The 20579-nt window shown below is 52.0% G+C and overlaps 5 protein-coding genes across 5 annotated transcripts; 1 reads left to right on the top strand and 4 right to left on the bottom strand.

Moving 5' to 3' along the window:
• Positions 1-314: 314 nt before the first annotated feature.
• Positions 315-2690, bottom strand: IAR55_000602 (uncharacterized protein; the record flags this gene model as incomplete). The annotated part of the gene is made up of 5 exons (XM_066943736.1): positions 315-483; positions 568-713; positions 835-1878; positions 2090-2535; positions 2606-2690. 5 exons carry the CDS (start codon positions 2688-2690, stop codon positions 315-317), a joined length of 1890 nt encoding a protein of 629 aa, XP_066806278.1.
• Positions 2691-3452: 762 nt separating this feature from the next.
• IAR55_000601 (uncharacterized protein) lies at positions 3453-7634 on the bottom strand (the record flags this gene model as incomplete). Its single annotated transcript, XM_066943735.1, has 8 exons — positions 3453-3854; positions 3931-4338; positions 4406-4679; positions 4741-5054; positions 5120-6196; positions 6254-6332; positions 6394-6522; positions 6589-7634. The coding sequence occupies 8 exons, from the start codon at positions 7632-7634 to the stop codon at positions 3453-3455; spliced, it is 3729 nt and encodes a 1242-aa protein (XP_066806277.1).
• Positions 7635-10585: 2951 nt separating this feature from the next.
• IAR55_000600 (uncharacterized protein) lies at positions 10586-11701 on the bottom strand (the record flags this gene model as incomplete). Its single annotated transcript, XM_066943734.1, has 4 exons — positions 10586-10711; positions 10859-10947; positions 11217-11373; positions 11564-11701. 4 exons carry the CDS (start codon positions 11699-11701, stop codon positions 10586-10588), a joined length of 510 nt encoding a protein of 169 aa, XP_066806276.1.
• Positions 11702-12196: 495 nt separating this feature from the next.
• IAR55_000599 (uncharacterized protein) lies at positions 12197-15537 on the top strand (the record flags this gene model as incomplete). Its single annotated transcript, XM_066943733.1, has 7 exons — positions 12197-12649; positions 12716-13151; positions 13204-14369; positions 14427-14918; positions 14990-15064; positions 15149-15433; positions 15499-15537. The coding sequence occupies 7 exons, from the start codon at positions 12197-12199 to the stop codon at positions 15535-15537; spliced, it is 2946 nt and encodes a 981-aa protein (XP_066806275.1).
• Positions 15538-15739: 202 nt separating this feature from the next.
• On the bottom strand, positions 15740-20349 carry IAR55_000598 (uncharacterized protein; the record flags this gene model as incomplete). Its single annotated transcript, XM_066943732.1, has 2 exons — positions 15740-19986; positions 20073-20349. The coding sequence occupies 2 exons, from the start codon at positions 20347-20349 to the stop codon at positions 15740-15742; spliced, it is 4524 nt and encodes a 1507-aa protein (XP_066806274.1).
• Positions 20350-20579: the final 230 nt, after the last annotated feature.

The following is a 20579-nucleotide window of genomic DNA, read 5'->3' as shown; positions in this document are numbered from 1 at the left end:
AGCAAGTCTTGGAACGGTCGAACGGAACTGGTCGAACAAGTCGAAATGAGGTGAAAAGTACAGTGCTGTTTTAGCTCTCCTTATCTCTCATCTCGGATTGTTTCCTCGGCGTTCAATCGGATCAGATTGCCGATTCAGTCATCCTTCTTCATATACGATGGAACGCCGTGAGATATCCTCGTCGACCATGCTATCCATATCGTCATTACTATGGTACAATCTACTGACAGGTCTGATGCAATGCTATCCTATACACAATTCCCATCTCAACGCCGCTACCACATGGAACCGATGTCCCGCCCCAAAAGACCCCATCATGCCTTGTACATCACGCACACTTCTCCGGCGACGATGAGACAACCTACGATCATCGTCACCATCATGGGGACGATGTTCCATCTCATAAAGTCTGTCATGGTCAAGAGAAGACCCTTCTGTGCTAAGATGTTGCGCCACAGCAAGCCCGCCAGAGACGCCGAAAAGCTGAGAAGCAGGTGCACAGGATATCAGCATTGTCCTCCTACACAGGTTTCGTCTGAAATTCTGGTCCAAACACGTCTCACTCACACGAAAGAATAAGCTCCAAAATTGCTGCCAACGGCAAGTGAAAAGACCGCGCCATATAAGGATCTGTCTGAGACAGTGCGGGTCGTAGCCCAGTGCTGAAGCACTCTGGCGAGCAAGATCGTAGCACCGATATTCGTTCCGAAAATCTACCAAAGGGAGTATAAAGGATAAGCATCACGCTATGCTCAGTAGCAGGGATCCCGTCAAGTGGACCGAAAGGGCTGGCGTATCAGGCAGTTTGAGAGGAGAAGTCGAAAGAGAACTCACGTTACAGCCTATCACACTCAAGGTCCCCATCAGCCATACACTGCCAGCAACCCCAGCTACTTCTTCCCATGCACCCCACCATCCGCCGAAGACTGTGATCCAGCCTGTATGTTGCAGACCCTCCACCAGTATAAAGAATGAGAATGCGAAAGGTAAAAGGGCGAGAGGCAGCTGAGACATGATATGAGAGGTGGTTGGGAACCTTTTCGTGAAGAACGAGAAAGGTCGATAGATCCTCTTGGGAGCCGTGAGTTTGGCGATTGGGTTTGCCTTCTCGTTCGTTGTCGGGTTTTGTCCACCATTTGCGTTGGGTGGTTTCTCTCCTGCGGCTTCTCTGTTTTGATATTCTCTGACCCGTGAGGTCGACTCTGAACGCTTTGCTTCTACGCTCCTGTATCGTAACCAGTCCCCAACCATATCCCTTGTCAAGACCAGCCCCGCCGCTGGTGCTGTCACAGTCCAGACCCCTTCCGGCCCCTCCAAAAGACTCCCCGCACTCAGTCCCACCAATACCGCCACTGTGACGATGAATACCCCTGCTCCGAACATCGCCCCGTAGGGGTCTAGCAAAGCAACCTTGGGATCCAATGGCGGGGGATAGATCATATTCGGGATCAAACCCTTTTCCTTCCTTCCATAAACGCCCCATCGCATGACCGGATACATGATCACTACAGCACCGACCGTGGGCAGAGCCAGCCAAGCTGAATAGCTCAAGAAGCTGATCCCGAATGCGGAAGTCAAGACCAGGTTCGTAGGATTGGAGGAGACGAGTAACGCCGAGACCAGGTTGGATACTTGGAAATGGGTGAAGAGGAAGGCGGTAGGAGGAGAGATAGAAGCATGATCGGTGAAGTAGGCAAGGAATGGAGTGCCAGAGAGGATGAGTGGATCGTTGCCAAATATGAAGCCTATGACGGCGAAGAAGACATAGAACGAGTTGTATAGACGGGGGCCGCCGCCGTGTGAGGTAGACTTGGATGCTACGAGAAAGGCGAGATAGCGAAGTAGACCAGTGGAGTCGAGCGAGATGGATATGTATGCCTGGGCGCGAGAGAGAGTGTTAGCGTGATCATTTGCTTCTACAATATACGTGTTGGAGGGAAGGCGCCGAGGCATGGAGGTGATAGTATACAGTGTTTGAAGCGCGGCAGGGATAGTGAAAGTTGATGAACGAGCGAAATCGGCAGAACGTAGCGCAGACGGAGGGAGGGTCAAGGTTGTAGGTTGAAGGCAAAACTGTGTCCACACTCACAAAACATACGAACAGCGTCATAATATCGTACGGTCTCACACCACTACTCCCCACGATCCCTCTCCGGACCACTTGTCCAGTCACACAAGTCCCCGCGAGCAAGACTAGAACTCCTATAACGGGTGCAGTACGCAAATCGAGGTAAAAGTATATCCGTTCCGATCGATCCACGATTCTAGAGGCCTCGGTAGCGAGCTCCTTTGGCCGTTGATGATCTTGTTCAGGAGTTGGAAGAGGTGTTGACGGGTGAATGTCGTTTTCGTCATTCTGAATGACCGTATTCGAAGTAGGTAAAGATCTGGACAGAATGGTCGATATCGTCCCCTCCACACCTGACCCGACTGATGGATCAGGTATATCAACCTGTACCCGGGCTAAGATCGATTGAATCCATCTCGAAACTGAGAGTGGAAATGGTATACGCAAAGGGAAGATGACCAGGATGTCTGACAACAAAGCCAGATCAGTTCTAGTATGAGAAACCCCGAGCCCGGACGAAAGGTGATTCGTACTTACTGACGACGAAGAATGTGATCAGAGTAACGATGGACCGAGCGTCTATCGAGCGATCAAGACCGTCTATGAGTGGTGTCACTCCCATGATTCAGACGAGTGGAAGGAGAAGGCTCGGCTTAGCTCGAGGACTTGGCAGAAAGTAGTTGAGCTCCAAAGGTATCAACTGATGGTGGGGTGATGACCTGTAGGTAATGGTGAATATGTAGAGGACATCAACCAGAATACGAGAAGCATGATGCCTGCTTTGATGGCTGATGGCTGATTGCTCGGCCGATCGGAGTCGAAGAGAGTGAAAAGGGGGATTGTAGAGGATATGAAACGAGAAAGACAACACAGCGATAAACGTGCTGCTCTCGTTCGTGTGCTTACAGTAGATCGATAATGTTGTGGTGACTCACTCACTTGTGGCGTTGTTCTCGTCAACATCATATTCTACCTCACCATATATAGTCACAGCTGCATCACATGTCAAGTAGAAAAGACGTTGCATGATCACCTTTCCTTTGCCCTTTCACTCACTACCCCGTTCGCAGAGAACCGAAATGACACACCGCCAATATCCATATATATATGTATATATATATATACCGGATTCTTTCCTCCTCTTTTCAATATATGGTAAGAATGGAAACAAAAGACAAAACACATTGTGAAAACCTTGGACACGCAAGAAGATTGGAAGATCAGATAGCAAAACAGACACGAGCAACACACCGACAATGCCAAGAAACGAAACAGAAAGAGGAAATAAGGAATCGAATATTGTAGGAACGATGAAAATGATGATGATGATCTTGATGATTCAGCCAAGGGTATCGTTTCTTCTCCACCTCAGTTCACTGGTCCATCACACAACCCCCATCTCACCGCCCTCGCCATCCTCCTCCAATCCAGCGAGGTACATTCCAAAGTCGAAGTTCTCCCCGAACGCCGCCAACGCATCGAATTCGCCTTCCCCTCCACCGGTCCCGCTTCCCAGACCATTCATCATCCCCATGCCCGAGCTCATTCCAAAGTCCATCAGCGGACCGCCCTGAATTCCGTTTCCAGAGGACATCGCCAAGTCTGGATTCGTGCTCCCGGACGAAGTGAAGCTCATGGCACCATTGGCAGGAGTGGCGGTGGATGCGGATGGAGGAGAGGGGGTTAGACCGTGGGTCGAAGACGTGTTGTGGGCAGCGGTGTCGGTGACGTGCAGTACTTGCGTGTTAGGGGAAGGGTTGAGCGATTTCGGCGTCGCTGCTTCTCTCTGCAGGTTTTAGTGAAAAAAAGATTGGTCAGTGAGGTCTCTTCGCATGCTACACTTGCCACACTACCGCACTCACCAGTAGTTCCTCCTTAACGCTCTTGGGGGTTTGAGCCGTTGCCTTTTGTCCGCCACCTCCTGGTTTGGGCGTAACTGTCCTTTGCAACAAAGCTGGACTCTGAGGTGGTAACATTGCTCCACCCACCCCAGTCACTCCTTTACTCGAATTTCGATCCCTCGACATTTGTTGATTAGTCTGATTTCTCGGTGAAGCACTGGGGTGATTTTGCGGTTGAGTGTGCGGAGGGGCTGCAGGCGAAGGGGCTTCGATGTTCTGCGTGGACATGTTGGGTGTTTGAGGTTGGAAGGCAATCATCGACCCATTGCCTGACGACGAAAGAGATCGCATCGCTTGCGCCTGATCTTGATGCATTCGCTTCTCATAAGCGAGTTTAGCCTCTTCTTGCTGTCGTCTCATGGCTTGAAGCTGGTCGTTGCGAAACGCATTAGTCCAGTTCTCGCGAACGCAGCTCTCGTAGCGAGCACAGACTCACCTGGGCTTCGTTACCGGCCATCATAGCCTGATGATACTGCTGCTGATGCTGCTGGGGAGTTGTAGCTTGAGCCTGAGGGGTCATGCCAGGAGTGTACGCTATCGGTGTTTGCGCAGCATTACTACCTGGGAAAGGACTTGGCGCCGCACTTCCTGAGTTTCGCCTCATTCGCTTTCGCTCAGGCGGAGAACTAGCTCCTCCACGACTCGGTGCAGAAGTGTGAGAATCAGATTCTTGCATGTCGTACCCTTGACCAGCCATGTTGCCGTTTGGTCTACAAGGTTAGATTGTCAGTTCTCTCACTCTCGTAGCACGTAGAGTCCGTCAGAATTCACCTTTGGATACCTCCACGCTGTTGGGCATGAGCTTGAGTTTGACCCTGCATTTGCGCCTGAGCTTGAGCTTGAGCTTGTGCTTGAGCAGCCTGCGCTTGCAACATCTGTTGCTGTTGTTGCTGCTGCTGCTGCTGCTGTTGCTGTTGTTGCTGGGCCCCATGCTGTTGTTGTTGCTGCTGCATCAAGAATTGCTGTTGAGCCTGCGCTTGGTTGACAACGCCTTGCGGTTGGCCTGCTTGGCCACCAGTGACGCTGTTCATCGCTCTTCTTTGGTTCTCCTGCATCATCATCTTGTACTTCTGAATGAGTCGTTGCTATTTCGGTGTTGAACAATCAGTGCTCTTCTTGCGCAGATCATAGTGAATCAGGCTGCGCCCACCTTATCGTCCTCTCCCATGCTTTGAACATCTCTTCCACCTAATCCTAGACTCTGGGCGCTGAAGCTCATTATTCCTGGATTCACATTCCCTAATCCTAAGCTCCCCCACATCTGGTTCGCAGCATTCTGGATGTGTTGCTGTTGTGCCTGCATGACCTGCTCTCTCTGAGCTTGCTGCTGCGCCTGTTGAGCCTGCTGGACTTGCAATTGCTGCTGCTGTTGCTGAGCTTGAGCCTGAGCGTGCATTTCAGCGAGAGAATGCTGAGCTCTTTGCTGAGCTGCCTGAACATTGGCTTGAGTCTGTAACAGGTGAGCCTGTTGAGCTGGAGTCAGAGGATGTCCAGGGGTAGCACCATTACCGGCTGGACTGGGAGCAGTAACCGGCGGGGGAGGATGAGCGAACTGCTGCTGCTGGGCTTGTTGCTGCTGAGCGGTCATTGCATGTTGTTGTTGAGGGGTAAGAGTACGCATCATTGGATTCGCCACTCCGCCAGGTCCGTTCATGCTGGGCGGTCGCATGTTCTTTTGGTGAGGGGATGGCATGACGCCTGGATGAGGTTGGTGCACCATGTGGGGTGATGGGTTGACGGGAGAATGGGAAGGTCCAGGATGAGCATTCGGCGGTTGAAGCCCGACATGAGAAGACGGTTGAGGTTGGTAAATAGGATGACCGGGTTGAGTTGGCCTTTGAGCGGGCGAAGCAGTTGAAGGTCCAGGTTGAGCGAATCGTTGCGCCGCTTGCTGTTGCATCAGAGCGTGCTGCTGCGCCTGAGCCTGCTGTTGGTGTTGGTGTTGGTGTTGGTTTTGCTGCGCTTGGGCTTGGGCTTGGGCCTGGGCCTGCTGCTGTTGTTGTTGCATCTGTTGTTGAACATACTGGGCCGCCTGTTGCGAGGTGAGCCCATTCGCTTGGGCAGCTGCTTGAGCCTGTTGTCGCATGTTCAAGATTTGCTGTGACGAAATCGGTTGACCCTGTTGAGCAGCACCAGAATAAGGTCCAGGTGCACCTTGCTGCTGCATGTAGCCGCCGGGCCCGATGCCAAGCTGTTGCTGCCTTATACCTCGTAGTCGCGTCATTGACTGCAAAGCCAGGTGGTGTCAGCGTATGCCGCAAGCTGTAAAGCCGTGAAAACTTACTTCGTTGTACATGGCAGGGTTCATTGCGCCATTGGCAGCTTTGCCTCCACTGAAGACATCCCAGAACAAACACCACCACCTTCCAGGTTGTGTTGCTGGTCAGTCTTGTTCCTAAATTAGGTTATGATCCGGATACTCACTCATGCAGAACCCCTTCTCTGACGTTGATGGGCACGGCTTGATCTGCCAACCCCGCTTCGGCGTTGAATTGCGCTGCCGCCGCCGGGAAATTGTGCTTCACTAGATAGTCATGAATGTACAGCTTGAGCCTAACACATCATGCAATCGTCAGCATAGTGACCAGCTCTCCATCATGATGGAAATCATCTACTCACATGCTCTCGCTGTCCCAATGCCTTCCCATCTGGCTCTGGACGCCGCTTCCCGCTCTCGCCATGGCAAACGCGTCTGGATGCTCGAGATGTTGCTGATGAAGGTGTTGCTGTTGCCCTACAGCGATACCGTTAATACCTGGCTGTACCTGAGTTGCTTGCTGAGGTTGAGGATGAGCCATATGTTGAGAAGATTGCGGTTGGAGCTGAGGTTGTTGAGTTTGCTGTTGCGGTTGACCTTGACCTTGCACCTTCTGCTGAGACGGACCAGCTATGCCAGGATGAGGCTGATAACCGGGATGCTGAGGATGTTGGGGTGTCATACCCGGTTGATGTTGCTGCTGTTGCTGTTGTTGAGCTGTGGCAGGAGGTCGGACAGCGCTAGGATGGGGAGGGGGTTGTCGCATCTGTGCCGGACCCGGTGACATTCCTTGACCAGGCTGAAGAGGTTGACCAGGTGGTTGCGGTGGGGGATGCGGATAATGTTGGGGATGAATACCGGTAGGAAAGCCTTGGTGAGCCATATGCGGTGAAGGTGAGGGGTGATGAGGCGACGGAGGGACAACGACGCGAGGCTGCTGCTGCGGCTGCTGTTGTTGTTGGTTTTGTTGTTGAACAGCAGCGGCTTGTGCTTGAGCTTGAGCCTGCGCTTGTTGCTGAGCCTGAGCAGCAGCCTGTTGAGCCATCTGCTGTTGTTGCTGTTGAGTCAACTGTTGTCGCTGCTGCATTTGAGCTTGAGCTTGAGCCTGAGCCTGAGCCTGAGCCTGCGCGACCTGTTGCTGCTGCAACTGCGCCGCCTGCTGAGAGGACATGGCTACAGTGTTCATTCCCACTTGTGGGGGAGGTCTCGTCCCGACAGGATATTGATGCGGAAAGGGTTGTGGTTGACCAGCCGCCGCTGCCATGTGCATTTGGACCTGCTGAGCATGGCTCGGCTGGCCTGATTGTCCGCCTTGCATATGGGCGAATGCGTGTTGGTGTTGGGGTGTCTGGTGTGGGTGTGGTCCCGGGTGTATATTAATGGGCGGAGGTGGATGAGGGACAGCCATGGTGGGGAATCGGTCTGCAGACACGAATAACGATAATTGATCAGCGTGTTGACGACGCGAGACGTAAGGGATAGGAAGAGACGTTTGCGGGAGGTCAACGTCGAGACACTCACAGGAATTCCTTTTAGGCCACCTCCATTCGCTTTGCTCGCCCTCGTTCTCGTCAATGCCCGCTTTGCCGAATCACTATACTCCTCTATCTGGTCGTGTAAACGTTTCTTCCGATGTGTCGGGATCCGAGTTGAAAAGCTAATGTCGAGGAGATGAGATTGTTCACGGATGATGTCGAAGTATGACGGAGCCGTGCACGCACCGGGTGTGATGTGCACGCAATGACACGAGACCGGAGCAGGTATGAGAGCGCTCGACCCCAAATGCCGACTGAGAGATGATCGGAGCTGAAACGCTTGTCGAAACAGGGCTTGGAACGTGTTGGGATCAGAGAGTGTGATCGGAGATCGGTATTTGAAACCCGTAGTGGTCCGGTCGTGACAATGACAGCGTTGAAAAAACAATGATCCTTTCAGGTATGCCCTACTTCTCGTTCCCTTGATGATCGAATACTCGTGCAAAAGGCGCCTTATGCAAGTATGAGTGATGCAATGCAATGCTCTGAGCGATGGGGTCGGGAGAGGTTGGTCGAGATGCGAGACGAGCACGACAAGCAGTTGATGCTTTGCGTATTTTGTGGATGACGACTAGATCGACGGAGATCTGTTCCTTTCCTACGGACAGGTCAATCGCCCTGGGGTGAGCTTCAGGATTGACAATGATCGTATGGAAGGTTTGTCGCGTATGCAGCCCGAGAGAGATGAAGAACGGAGAGAATGTGTTATTGAGGCGTGGAGATGTGGGTTGGATAGCTACCGCTCTAGCGCCGACGAAAGGATGCGAAGAGTTCCTTTCCCACCGAGCCAACCGATGTGCAATGGTGATATTGACGCCAAGATTCGAGGCGGTTCAGTCCTATCCAAGCTTCTCTTGCTTATCCGTTGCTATTCCGCGTCTACTCCCTCTGGTATTCGAAATCTGAAGACGAGGGATGATGATGTGATGTGGACGGTGGAGTGAAGCGCGTATGGATTGATGCGACGATCCCTATCCAAGTCTCCGAGACTTTCCAGCTTCCTCCGTTCCAAGGGAATCTTGTTTTACTCGGCGCTCGTCGATGATTGTTTGACGCAATGTGTATATGCGACGGCGTGAAGGGGTGTAGAGGTGGATGACGTTCTCCTTTACGCCTCCTTGAATGGATGTCGAATGAGAGGAGATGATCGCTCGATGATTAACTGATTGATAGTGAAACACCTGGCGATAGAGTTCGAGATGTTATCAAGTCGTCGGCTGCGCCGGACGGACGGAATGGCCCAACAGTGTTCCCCTTCCTTCACGACCGGTTGTCGTATAGCACGCTTTCGATTCCTTCTGTTGGCTGGAGCAAAGAGAGCGAGAGCGAGTTGGATTGGATTGGATTGGATTGAGGTTGATTCGGTTGATTCCTCGTAGTATTCTCAGATGTCGTAATTCAATTTCCTACCTCGGCGCGTGCTCCCAGGTCCGTCAAGTCTCCACCACAGTAGTCGGACAGCTTTGAGAGATGGGCGATCCCGTCCTGTGTGACGAAGGAGAAACGAGATGGAAGGGAAGATCTATCTATCGATGGGGTATGTGTACGGTCGATATCAATTGACACTAGCGATAGTAGCAGTAGTAGGTGGTAGTGTATGAGTACCGTGCTCGTAGTGATGAGCCGACCAAGTAGAACTACTACTACTACTGCTACTACTACTGAACCGGTGGTGTACCTCTTTCTCCCCTGTTACCCTATTTTTTTTTCTCTTACCCTTTGCAATATGCGAAAGCGAAACTCACTGAAATGGAGCTAAGCCAAGAAAAGAGCTGATTACAGATCGTAATAGAAACAGATTGACAGTCGTAATGAGGCAGGTGGTGGTGTAATGTACAGACAGTAATTAACGAGTGATGGCATCTGCAGCACCGACAGGGGGGAAGAGCGAGAGTGGCGAGGGGAAGAGGGGTGAGAGATGGAAAAAGTGAGAAATGCTCCGTCCCTGAATTGACATTGGAAAGGTTATTCCCCCCACCTGCTACAGTAGCCATAAGTTACCAGCGCCCAGCATACTCGAGACCGATACGGCATTGGCTCCATCATGCTCCAGAAAGCATGGCATGATGAGGTGTCATCCTGACGTGGTTACTACCCATTCGTACATGATTCCTTCAACTTCCCATCCTCCTCTCTGACCATGCATATTCCAAAAGCTGATTGAAATAGCAATAGTAGTAGTTGTGTTGATGTTGGTGGCTTTTTTATGTCCGAAGCGGGGTTCACTGGACGAGAGAACATATGATCGGCAACTAATCATGCGGATTGCCGGAAACGGTAATCTGAACCACACTAGTTCAGGTCCGCCGACCGCCGAAACAAGACTGGGGAAGCGCAATAAAATTCCTATCTCACCGGGATCTCAAGTGGCATCATCATCACCGACGACACAGACCCGGGCAGGCCTTCAGGTTCTAACCGGATGATGGATTCTTGCAGTCCAGCAATCGCTCAGATCCGCACCTTCTCCTATACAGCACCTGCTCACCACAATGGGTCGAGCAGTACGGCCAAAAGACGTATCCGACGTGGGGGTGGAACCTGAACTGTGGAGATAGAAACACTACCAAATGTTAAAACGGTGTGACCATCTACCAGCGTGTGGATGTCTTGCAAACTCGGAGTGCGCGATACAACGGACAGCAGCAGAGACGCTCTTCTATACCCACACCGATGCGTTTGTTGAGCGCTTCTGTAGTTCGCGGCATGCATTCTCGTGCTCCTCTCGCCGTGCTACCATATCCGACAATCCTGTCAAGCCGTGATGCAGGTCATTCATTTTTCATGACTATCACCAATCATCGTACTGCCAGTATTCCCGTTTCTACTTGTTGAGCGCAGCCTGGAGACCCTCGAACACCTCGACCTCGATCCGGGCCTCGGCCTTTTCAGATTCGGGAGCAGATGAACCGAGAACTCGGTTGGCGTCGGCGAGAGCGGATCGGATGTTCTGTTAGACGTGAACGAAAGGATTCATGAGTGAGATGGAGAGGGATAGTGGGCGTCGAATGTTGAGTCAAGATCGTTCCAAGGCAATGGGGAGAGAAGATGATCATCAGCAGTTGTGCGTGATGCTACGTAGAGTAGCATCACTCACCTCAGGAGAGAACTTGTCGAGAGGGTAGGCCTCAACGGCGTTGACGGTGAGGGTGTTGTTGCCGTGGACGGTAGCGAAGCCGGAAGAGACTGTTCATATCATTGGATTAGCAATCGTTCACGTAGTAGTTTGTCCTATCCGCGTGTTCTTCCACAGTCTGTCTGCCGCAGGTCGCAATACAGCGACACACTTTCTGCACCACATTCCTTCCTTGCATCGCTCTCGTCTTCTCTTCCCATGATCCCACCTTCCAGCTTCGAGTTTTCTCCGGCTGACAATGCACGCCTTCTCCACATCCATCCTCGTTCCCAACAATGACTCCATCCGCTCCGAGCTGACGAGGCTGTACACAACTCACCAAACCACTTCTTGCCAGGTTGGCCGTTCTCCTCGATGACCTCGATAACACCAGCTCGGAGAGCCTCGACGGAAGGGACGTGGTTGGCGAGGATACCCATGTCACCGGTAGCAGCAGGGATGTTGACTTGGATGACACCGGCGGAGGAGTAGAGGGACTGTAAGCGTAGTATGGCCGATGTGGGCATCGTTACGGATCGTGCATGGGTGACGTAGAATATCATTATATAGCATCATCGTTGTATGTCGAATGCGTGAGTATACGATTGAAAGGATTCGGAAAGATAGTATCAAAACAAGTAAGCGATCCTCTTCACACCCACAGCAAGAGCCTCCTGGAACACCCACCTGATGCGGCAAGACCAAGGACAACTGCAGCTTTCCATCAGAACCAGCAGCCTCGGCATAACCTCGTCGGGCCATTCGGACAGCCGAAGCTTGACGGGGCAATGCCCGGAGAGCGGGGGAGAGTCGAGAAGCGAACATTTTTGGAGGATGCCTGTGTGGTTACGGGTGGCATGTCAGTCTGCAGCTGAGTTTCGGGATAGTGAGCTCGTACGGTATTCACTCACGAGTCTTTGAACTGAAGGAGAAGGAGGGTAGGGTAGATGTTGCAACTTGCTCAGAGATACGTTGTAGCGAACAGGCGAGCAGGCAATCAAGCAAGAGTGACAGAGAGAGAGAGAGAGAGACGTCGAAGGGGGAGGTTTCCGAATCGCCGCGGAATTTATGATGGGGAGTGAGTGTGGCAATCGGCCACGAGGTCCATGACGTGGCAAATCACCCGTTTCTCTGCCCCTTTGCTCCGATAAAGCCTCACTCGAGATTTCAGATCTACCTCCACCGAGAGCTCAACTTTTGCTGCCTTGTATGCCAAAGTTCACCATCCGTCCTCTCTCTATTGATAGGTTCGTAACGTGGCCGACAGTGCGACAACTGGACCGTCGTACGAGCAACTGACCACATCTTGCCCATACCAAGATGGCACGAAAAGGTTCTGCCCCCTTTTCCGCTTCGACGTCCGCGTCTATCAAAGCGAAACCAAAGGCCAAACCAGCTCGTAAACTCGACCCCTCGAACGCATACACCTATCTCCCCTCGCTGCCGAAAAGACATCGAACGGGCGCCGCTCAGAACTCGCTCACAAAGGAAGAGCTGGCTGATGCAGGCCCCTCACGTCGAGTTGACAGTGATGATGAGGAGGATGGTGATGATGGTGAGGATATGCAGAAGAGAGTGAGGAAATTGGCGATGATGATCGCGGACGATGAGAATCCAGGTCAAGTGGACGAGAGCGAAGATAGTGATGTCGATAGTGATGAAGCATGGGGCAGCGAGGGAAGTGATGAAGAGAGATGGGGCGATGTGTTCAGAGATCTGGATAAAGGTAAAGGGAAGAAAGGGAAGAGCAAGGCGAAAGAAGTGGTCAGGAAGGTGAGTTGGCGGTGCTACACAATCGATACCCAGAAACTGATTAAGCTGACATGTGGTTACATGAAGCCCGCCAAACCGTTGACGGTCAATCTTGACGAAAGCGATGAGGACGAGAGACCGAAAGTGAAATCGAAGGGGAAGGGGAATCTCAAGGCTCCTGCTCTTTCGGAAGAAGATGACGGAGACGATGCGGACGACATATCTATCGATGACGAGGGAAGCGAAGGCGACAGTGAGGAAGAAGAAGAGGACAATGAAGACTATGATGACGATGAAGACGTCGAGGACAGCGATGTTGAACTACCTTCTGACCTTTCAGACGAGGAAGATCCCGATACTCTCGCCGACCTCGATGCCTTTGTGGATCAGCTGGCTTCGGCTGACAAGAAGCGGAAAGCTGGAGATGAGGAACCGGTGCAGGATGCATCGAAGAAACGGAGGGTACTACCTGTAGTATCGGGTCCAGGTCTCCAGGAAGGTGGTGATATGGCACTACGAAGCAGTAAGTGATAGCTGCGCATTGTGGTGAAGTCAAACTGATTTCGTCCTCGTAGATCAAAAACTTGATCTCTCCTCCCTCATCTCCTCCCATCCTTCGTTGTCTGGAGCTTCCGCCCTCCTTCCCGCCAAATCCGACAAAAAGGAATCTGCCTCTATTCTCAAGCAAGGGCTTGTCCCCGCTCCTCTCCCTACCGTCGTGCAAGAACGCCTCGATCGTGAGGCCGCTTACGAGAAGACCAAAGAAGAGGGCCAGAAATGGGCTGGCGTGATGAAGCGAGTGAAAGAAGCCGAACATCTGTCGTTTCCTCTTCAAGCGAAAGATCGAGGAGGTGTCAAGAGCGGTAACGAGATGCTGGCTGGATTCAAGCCCGAAAACAAGCTCGAATCTGCAGTCACCGCTTTGCTCAACCAAGCGAATCTGACGGAGAAAAACTTGACCGAGAAGGAGGATTTGGCACTCGAGGCGCAGGAACTGACCCTTGAGGAGATCAAGGAGCGCAGAACCCAATTAAGATATCAGAGGGAGTTGCTCTTCCGAGCAGAAGCAAAGGCGAAGAGAGTTGCCAAAATCAAGAGCAAGACCTTCCGCAAGCTGGCCAGAAAACGAGCCGCCAAAGACAATACCGGTGTCAGTCTCAAGGACCTGGAGAGATTAGATCCGGAGAAGGCCGAGGAGGAAAGGGAGAAGTTGGAGAGGGAAAGAGCTAGGGAGAGAGCGACTTTGCGACATGGTGCCAAGTCTGGACGATGGGCGAGAGATGTTGGTGGCGACGCTGGCGAGTTGGAAGACCGTCGAAGAGCAAAGGAAGATATGCTCGACCGAAAGGAGAAACTTCAACGGAAGATCATGGGTCAAGGTGAAGGTTCGGACTCGGAATCGGAGTCGGAGGAAGACGAAGATGACGATGAGGGCGTCTTGAAGTCCAGGGCGTTTGACCAACTCGCTGCGCTGAATGCAGCTCAGAAGGAGGAAGCGGAAAGAGCCAAGGGTGGAAAGGGATTGATGCAGATGGCTTTCATGAAGAAGGCTCAAGACAGGAAGATGAAGCAGGTGGCCGAGGAAGAGGCGGATCTGAGAAGGGATATTGAGATGTTTGGCCAAGAAAAGGGGTCCGATGAGGATGAGGAGAGCGACGATGAGGACGAAGAAGGGAGACCAGCGATGATGCGAGTAGGCGGTAACGAGGGAAGAATGGTCTTCGCAGGACCCACACCGGGAGTGAGTTGGAATCATATTGGAGCTGAGGTAACGCGCAGATACTGACCGATCTTCTAGACCGCGTCACCTTCTTTGACGCAACAAGTCTCCGAGCCCGCTCAACCTGTCCGACGATCAGCTCTCTCTCAATCCACCCGCGACCCTTCTCCACCTCTCTCCGATCCAGTTTTGGATCACAACCCTTGGCTGATCCCTACTTCCGGTACAGCTGGTCCATCCCGAAAAAGAAACGCTCCAATTGGCTCTCAGAACGCCAAGGGGGAAGAAAAGGCCACTCGAGCATTGAAAAAGGTTACAAAGGGGCGCGAGGCGGAAGTCGAGGATGAGCGAGTGGAGATTGAGGTGGACGGATCTTCCCTGTTGAGGAAGAAAGCGTCGGAGAAGGTGAATAACGGGAAAGCCAAGGCGATCAGACAAGCGGTCACTGAGGGTAGTGAGGATGAGGATGAGGATGAGGACGGGGACGAGTTGATGCCTGTCAACGGGGTGAAGGCTTTCAAGCAGAGAGATCTCGTCGCTGAGGCGTTTGCTGGTGACAACGTCGTGGAGGTGAGTGGCGGATCTGCAGATTCCTCAATTGCTCGATAAAGCCAATGCTGACGAGTGGGACGGTCGCGCAGGATTTCGCCAAGGAGAAACAAAGACAGGTCGAGGCGGATGCGCCGACTGTCGAAGATACGTCCTTGCCTGGTTGGGTGAGTGATTCTCCAGCGTGGCGTGGCGTGTTTGCACGCACCTGTCCTAGAACCTATGCTGACCAGGGTACTTCTTGTCATCAGGGATCATGGGGAGGTAAAGGATCACGAAAGAGGAAACATGTGAATCCCAAATTCCTCAAGAAGACAGCGGGGATCGAACCGTCTTCTCGAAAAGACTTCACTCGATCCAACGTCATCATCACGGAGAAAAAGGACAAGAAGGCGAGCTCGTTCCTCATCAAGGATCTGCCGTATCCGTACACGAGCAAGGAGCAGTACGAGAAGAGTTTCCAGGTCCCGGTGGGAAGCGAGTGGAACTCGAGGGTCGGGTATCAGAGAGAGACGGTGCCCCGAGTGGTCAAGAAGGTGAGTCTATGCTTTCATTTCGGATGCAAGATCAGATTGCTAATGTTCATGTTGATGGCTCATAGCCCGGAGCTATTATCGAGCCTGTGCAGAGACTGTTCTAGCTGCTGTGTCGTCTGGGACGATGATGTGCGTCATGCGTCACATTATTTTGGTGTAACATACATATTGCAAAGGAGGGCTGCCGAAGCGCGTCACGCTTGAACGGCGAGACAATGATTAATAGAGCAGCGGAATATGCATTTATATAGCACAGTCCTGTATAAGCAACACTATGTCCGCTCCTTCCCGCGACACGAAGTGGATTTATCGCTTCCCGCTTACACCGGCTCTCCGCATCACACCCTTCCTCACAATCTGCTTCGAGCCATACCCTCCCCGCGGTCCTTGTGGATGCTGCGATGTGACACTCTCCGCGATACTCCCCTGCAATTGAGGTAGACTGTCCAACCATCTCTTCGCTGCCACTCCCGCTTTGTTCGCTTGAGCTTCCAAGAAGATCTTATGGTTCATCGACTGAATATCGGGGAATAATCGTACCGGTGCAGGAGACAAGGGGATTTCTCCCATGCCTCCTCTTTCGAGATCATCCGTTGGCGTACCGAGATTCCCACCCGAAGTCTTTTTCAGGATTTCGTTGATATCGAGCGATTCTCCTGCCGGAATGCACTTGGGATGACTAGGAGTTTCACATGTAAGGAACACCTCTTTTCTCAAGACGTGATCGACATCAACGGCTGAGAAGAACGCGATTCCCTGAGGCATATCATCGATACCGAGATTATAGCAGAACAGAGCTCTCGTCCAAGCGTTCGCTATTTGGAGTGCTAGCGCCGTTCGATATCTATCTTCTTCTTTGGCCAAGTATCGCACTTCGTCATGAACCGAGATAAGATAACGCGCTTGGATATCGTATCTCTTCAAGAGATATTCCATCGAAACGATGAGGAGATGAAGATAGTCGACACCGGAAGATTGAACCACCCAATTCACTCGGGAAGGGAGATACGACGAACCTTCCTCGAGATAGGATTTTCGCAAAGCTCGTGTCACTCCGCATCCCAACGCTGGAGTTGTAGGCCTGTCATCCAGAGCAATCGCTTCGAGCGTGTTGAACAGATAACTTTCCGATCCTCCATGCCAAAGCGAAGAAATGTTAGCCGGTCCAAGCTGTTTACTTCGAACAGACTTGGCACCTTTCGTAGCTCGATACAGGTTATCCGCTAATTTGCCTGCCGCTTCTTTGGTCAACTTCGAGTCTCCTTGGAGCAAAAGCTGGACAGCATGTTTCTTGCCTGCACCGTAGATTCGCGAGTAGTTGAAGACTTTCGCCGCGTCTCGAGAGATACCCAAAATACTGGCTGTCTTCGAATGTAGATCCGTCCCGGCCAATTTCGTGCCTTCTAGAGTCATCCATCCTATCGCGGTCGCTCCATGCATGCCAAACTGAGAGTCACCGATCACACTTGATATCCAAAGTTCTTCCGAGTCGACATCGGCGCCCACGATGGAATACCCCGGTGGGGCACGGACCATCGCCTTGAGTTCGGAACCGACCCGATTCTTCTTAGCGTTTGATGCAGTCAACCAGGTTGCTTCCACAGCGCGACGAGTGACCGTTCCCATGGTGATAACCTGGGGCAGAATCATCCCGGCCGATCGATCTCGATATACGACCATTTGATCCATGATCCGTTCTCTCGAACTGATCCAGTAACTGCAAAACGCGTTCATGTTGGTAGCGTCCGTCGCTGCCTTAGCGGCAACATCGTCCCCGCTTTCCGCGGCTGCTGAAGCGAGTTCACCCGACTCGATCGATTTGACGAAAGATTTCGAAAGAGGGTTGCCCACGTTCTTCCCCTCGCCATCTTTGTGTGGTAGTCTGAAGTAATAGTGTCTTGAATCATCGGCATACATCGCGTCGGGTCCGTCCTTCTCGAATGACACAGGAGTACCTCGAACATCCAACATCGGTGTTCCTTCTGCTTCGACGACGTGTTTCGGCATGCAGTATAGCCATTTGTGCTCGCGACTGTAGATCAATGGGTAATTCTGCCATTGTAGCCGCAGAAGAAGTGGGGCGACCGATTTTTTACAAGTCAAGTCTAGTTCACCAATGGGCAACCGGGAAGGGGGACCGGTGAGATCCCAATACCATTTTGGCCAAGTACCATGATCGACTTTGTTCGACTTCGCTCTTGGTTTAGGAGGGGCAAAGGAGGGGTGTGTGCCAGGTGAGTGTGTCACTGCGCGGAATTCAGTAAGCATTCTTACAATACCGTACAATTGCGCACCTTCTGTCACTGCAGTCCAGTCCAATTGACGGCCCCAAGGATCATCCCTGCCCAGAACTCTCAAATCCTCAGCACATCTCAAAAAATCATCGGAAAATCCAGTCAGATCGGATCTCATGACGGCCTTCACCAAGTCATCATAGGGACTTGTCAATTCCCCCTTGACGAGTAAGGGCTTAATGGATGGCCCAACCAGCTTCGTTTTTCGGGCGCTGCCCGGTGCGGCGATGCGGAAAAATGCGAACTTTTCCTCGAAGCATTCCAGTCGTTTGTCTTTCGGTCCACTCAGTTCGATAGGCGCTCCATGTGAGTCTACGTAATCGGCTACATGATCATGAGGAACCATGAAGCACCAGTAATGTTCGGATGAATAAGCGACGGGGTGACCCTTGTATGACGAACGTAACAAGAGGGGAAGTAGATGGCGTTGTGCGGTGTTCGAAGCGAGGCTGGAAGGATCAGCTTTGATCTGGGCGAACCAAGCTGGCAGAGGTTCAGCATCGATGTTGGCGTTCTGTACTTGAAGACCAACGGGTGCAGAAATAGCGGTATCCTGATCATTGTCGACTTCCGTCGACACAGAACTTCCGTCTTCAGCAATAGCTGCATCTTTATCCGCCCATCTTGCTTTCTTAGGCGACCAGTCCAACTGCTCCGACCACGGATCGCCTCTCTTTAGACCTTCAGCCCTCGATTTCTCCGCCAAGATTCTCAGTGCCTTCTTCACACCCTCGTCCATCTTCCGATACGTCTCCTCAGCATTCTTCAGATAGTCCTGCCAGCTCTCATCAACGGGTAAGAATGAGTTACCCATAGATAAAACGCCTGAGAATGATGCGGGATGAGGACAGGACTCAAGGAAGAGAGGCAGAACTTTTTGGTATACATCATGGGTGATCTTCACATCCTTGGCGCAGTAGGTCAGCAGGTCGTGAAGCTCGGATCGGATCTGGGAAGCATGTTTGATAGACTCGTCACCGAATCGATCACGAATGGATTTGTCGACAGGTATGCCGCAATGCAGTGCTGCTACCTCGGCCAACGAGTTGACCGAAGTAACGTCCTGCCATCGGTTCTCTAGTGCTTCCGCTTCACTCTCGTTTGACGCTCCCCATTCTTGCAAGCTTTGCAACATATCCTGATCTCCGTTCTCCTCGGCGATCTCTTGCAAAGCCGTCAAGCTTTCTTGCTCGCGCTCGATCTTCGCCTTTCTGTTCTTGCGATGTGCCATCCACGCGGGTCTCTGAACCGAGGTGATCCCACGTGTAGCAACATGCAAGGAAAGCGTATCAAGCCATCGAGTCGCCGTTCTTTCCAGCGAATACTCTTCCGAGACTCGTGCACGATCGTAGCCCACATTGTGACCTATGACGACACGTGGTGCAGAGCCTCTGAAAAGTGGGATCAAGTCGTGTGGGTGGTGATGGTGAGTACGGGTTTCCCATGGAGGTGTTTCATCGGTGATTTCTTCAGGCGGTGTTTCGAATATGGTGGGACAGAGCCAGGAGTACCAAGCAGTGGGTGTAACAGCTGTCGCCATGACTGGATATGAAGAGAGCTTGTATAACACCTCAACGTCGAAAGACACCACACTCTCGTCCCCTAGATCCTCCACTTGTTCCATGCTCCCATCTGGATGATATTTGGTCCATCCAGGTCGACCCAATTCCCATTGTTGGGGCATCTCAGGCAGAGTTGCAGCCACAAAGTCTTTCGCCAGAGACAGATAGGGTTCAGCAGTCTCGTGACCTAAAGCATGGAAGTGATCCCGTATGTTACTGGCTTGTAACGGAGGCATGTCGAAGTTGATTTCGGGCAGAATAGCAGCCCCTTCAGGCGAGAGTGAATTGTCCTTGAGATGTCTTTGGGAGATATTGAGGAGCGACTCTGGTGGTTTGGGAAGCGACGGACCGGGAAAGAGCTGAGCGTGAAGTGAAGGAGACAGCATTTGGACACCGACGGGATTGCGTCTCAACCCTGCGCAAAATCGGGTCAGGACTGGGGTGCGCTTGCTCCTCATATTTTGGCAATCATGTCTTTCTGACCTACCCTTATGGTCCTTGACTGGCTTCAACACTGGTATTTCCAGTGAGTTCGAAACGTCCGGTTCAATGACCTCGACGGCCCTCTCTTTGCCTTTCCTGCTTGGCTGCACCGGATGTTCGCTCCTGGCCTTTGATGATGAAGCTCGTGGTTGCTCTTCACCGAAAGACTTGGGATTCAATAATGACGGCAGTTTGGCTTTACGTCGTCTCGGCTCTGCAACACATATTGATATCAGTATGGATCATCATTATTCCATAGCTGCGCTAGGACCACAGATGTGCGATAGCAGAACGACTAACGCTTCTTCTCCGTCGAGCGAAGCTTGTCAAGCTCCAACGCCAGCTCATAATCTTCGTATTCAGCTCGATGTCTCCCTATCGCAGGTATCGGAGCGTCTTCATCCAGTTGCTCCGCTTTTCTTCTCGCAGCTACCGCAGCCGCTTCAGAAGGCCGGGTAGCGCGAAAGACGGAAGAGATCGATCGACCGGACGAGGGTGTGGGGTATGTGCAGATGTGAGGTCGACATCGTATGCGGCTCGGTCGAGTAAGTCTTGCAATGTCGATCGCCTTGAGCATGATGGACGAAATTATCTTCAGCTCTGCCTCTAGGACCCGGCAGATATTTACCTGATAGTGTACGATTATGATATGTACAGATCGAGAGCAGAGCGAGAGCAAAGCCGAGATGAATCGGGGGGGTGAATCAAGCGAGTTAGAGTGACGGTAAATTTGGGAGTTGTACGGAATGTTTGACACGTCTCATCGTCATCGTTTCTTTCGTCCACACTTCTTTCTATCCTCTCTCC

Source organism: Kwoniella newhampshirensis, chromosome 1 (genome assembly GCF_039105145.1).
Source record: "Kwoniella newhampshirensis strain CBS 13917 chromosome 1, whole genome shotgun sequence".
Lineage (NCBI taxonomy): Eukaryota > Fungi > Basidiomycota > Tremellomycetes > Tremellales > Cryptococcaceae > Kwoniella > Kwoniella newhampshirensis.
Note: the sequence above shows the minus strand (reverse complement) of the source record. Positions and strands in the feature narration are given on the sequence as shown.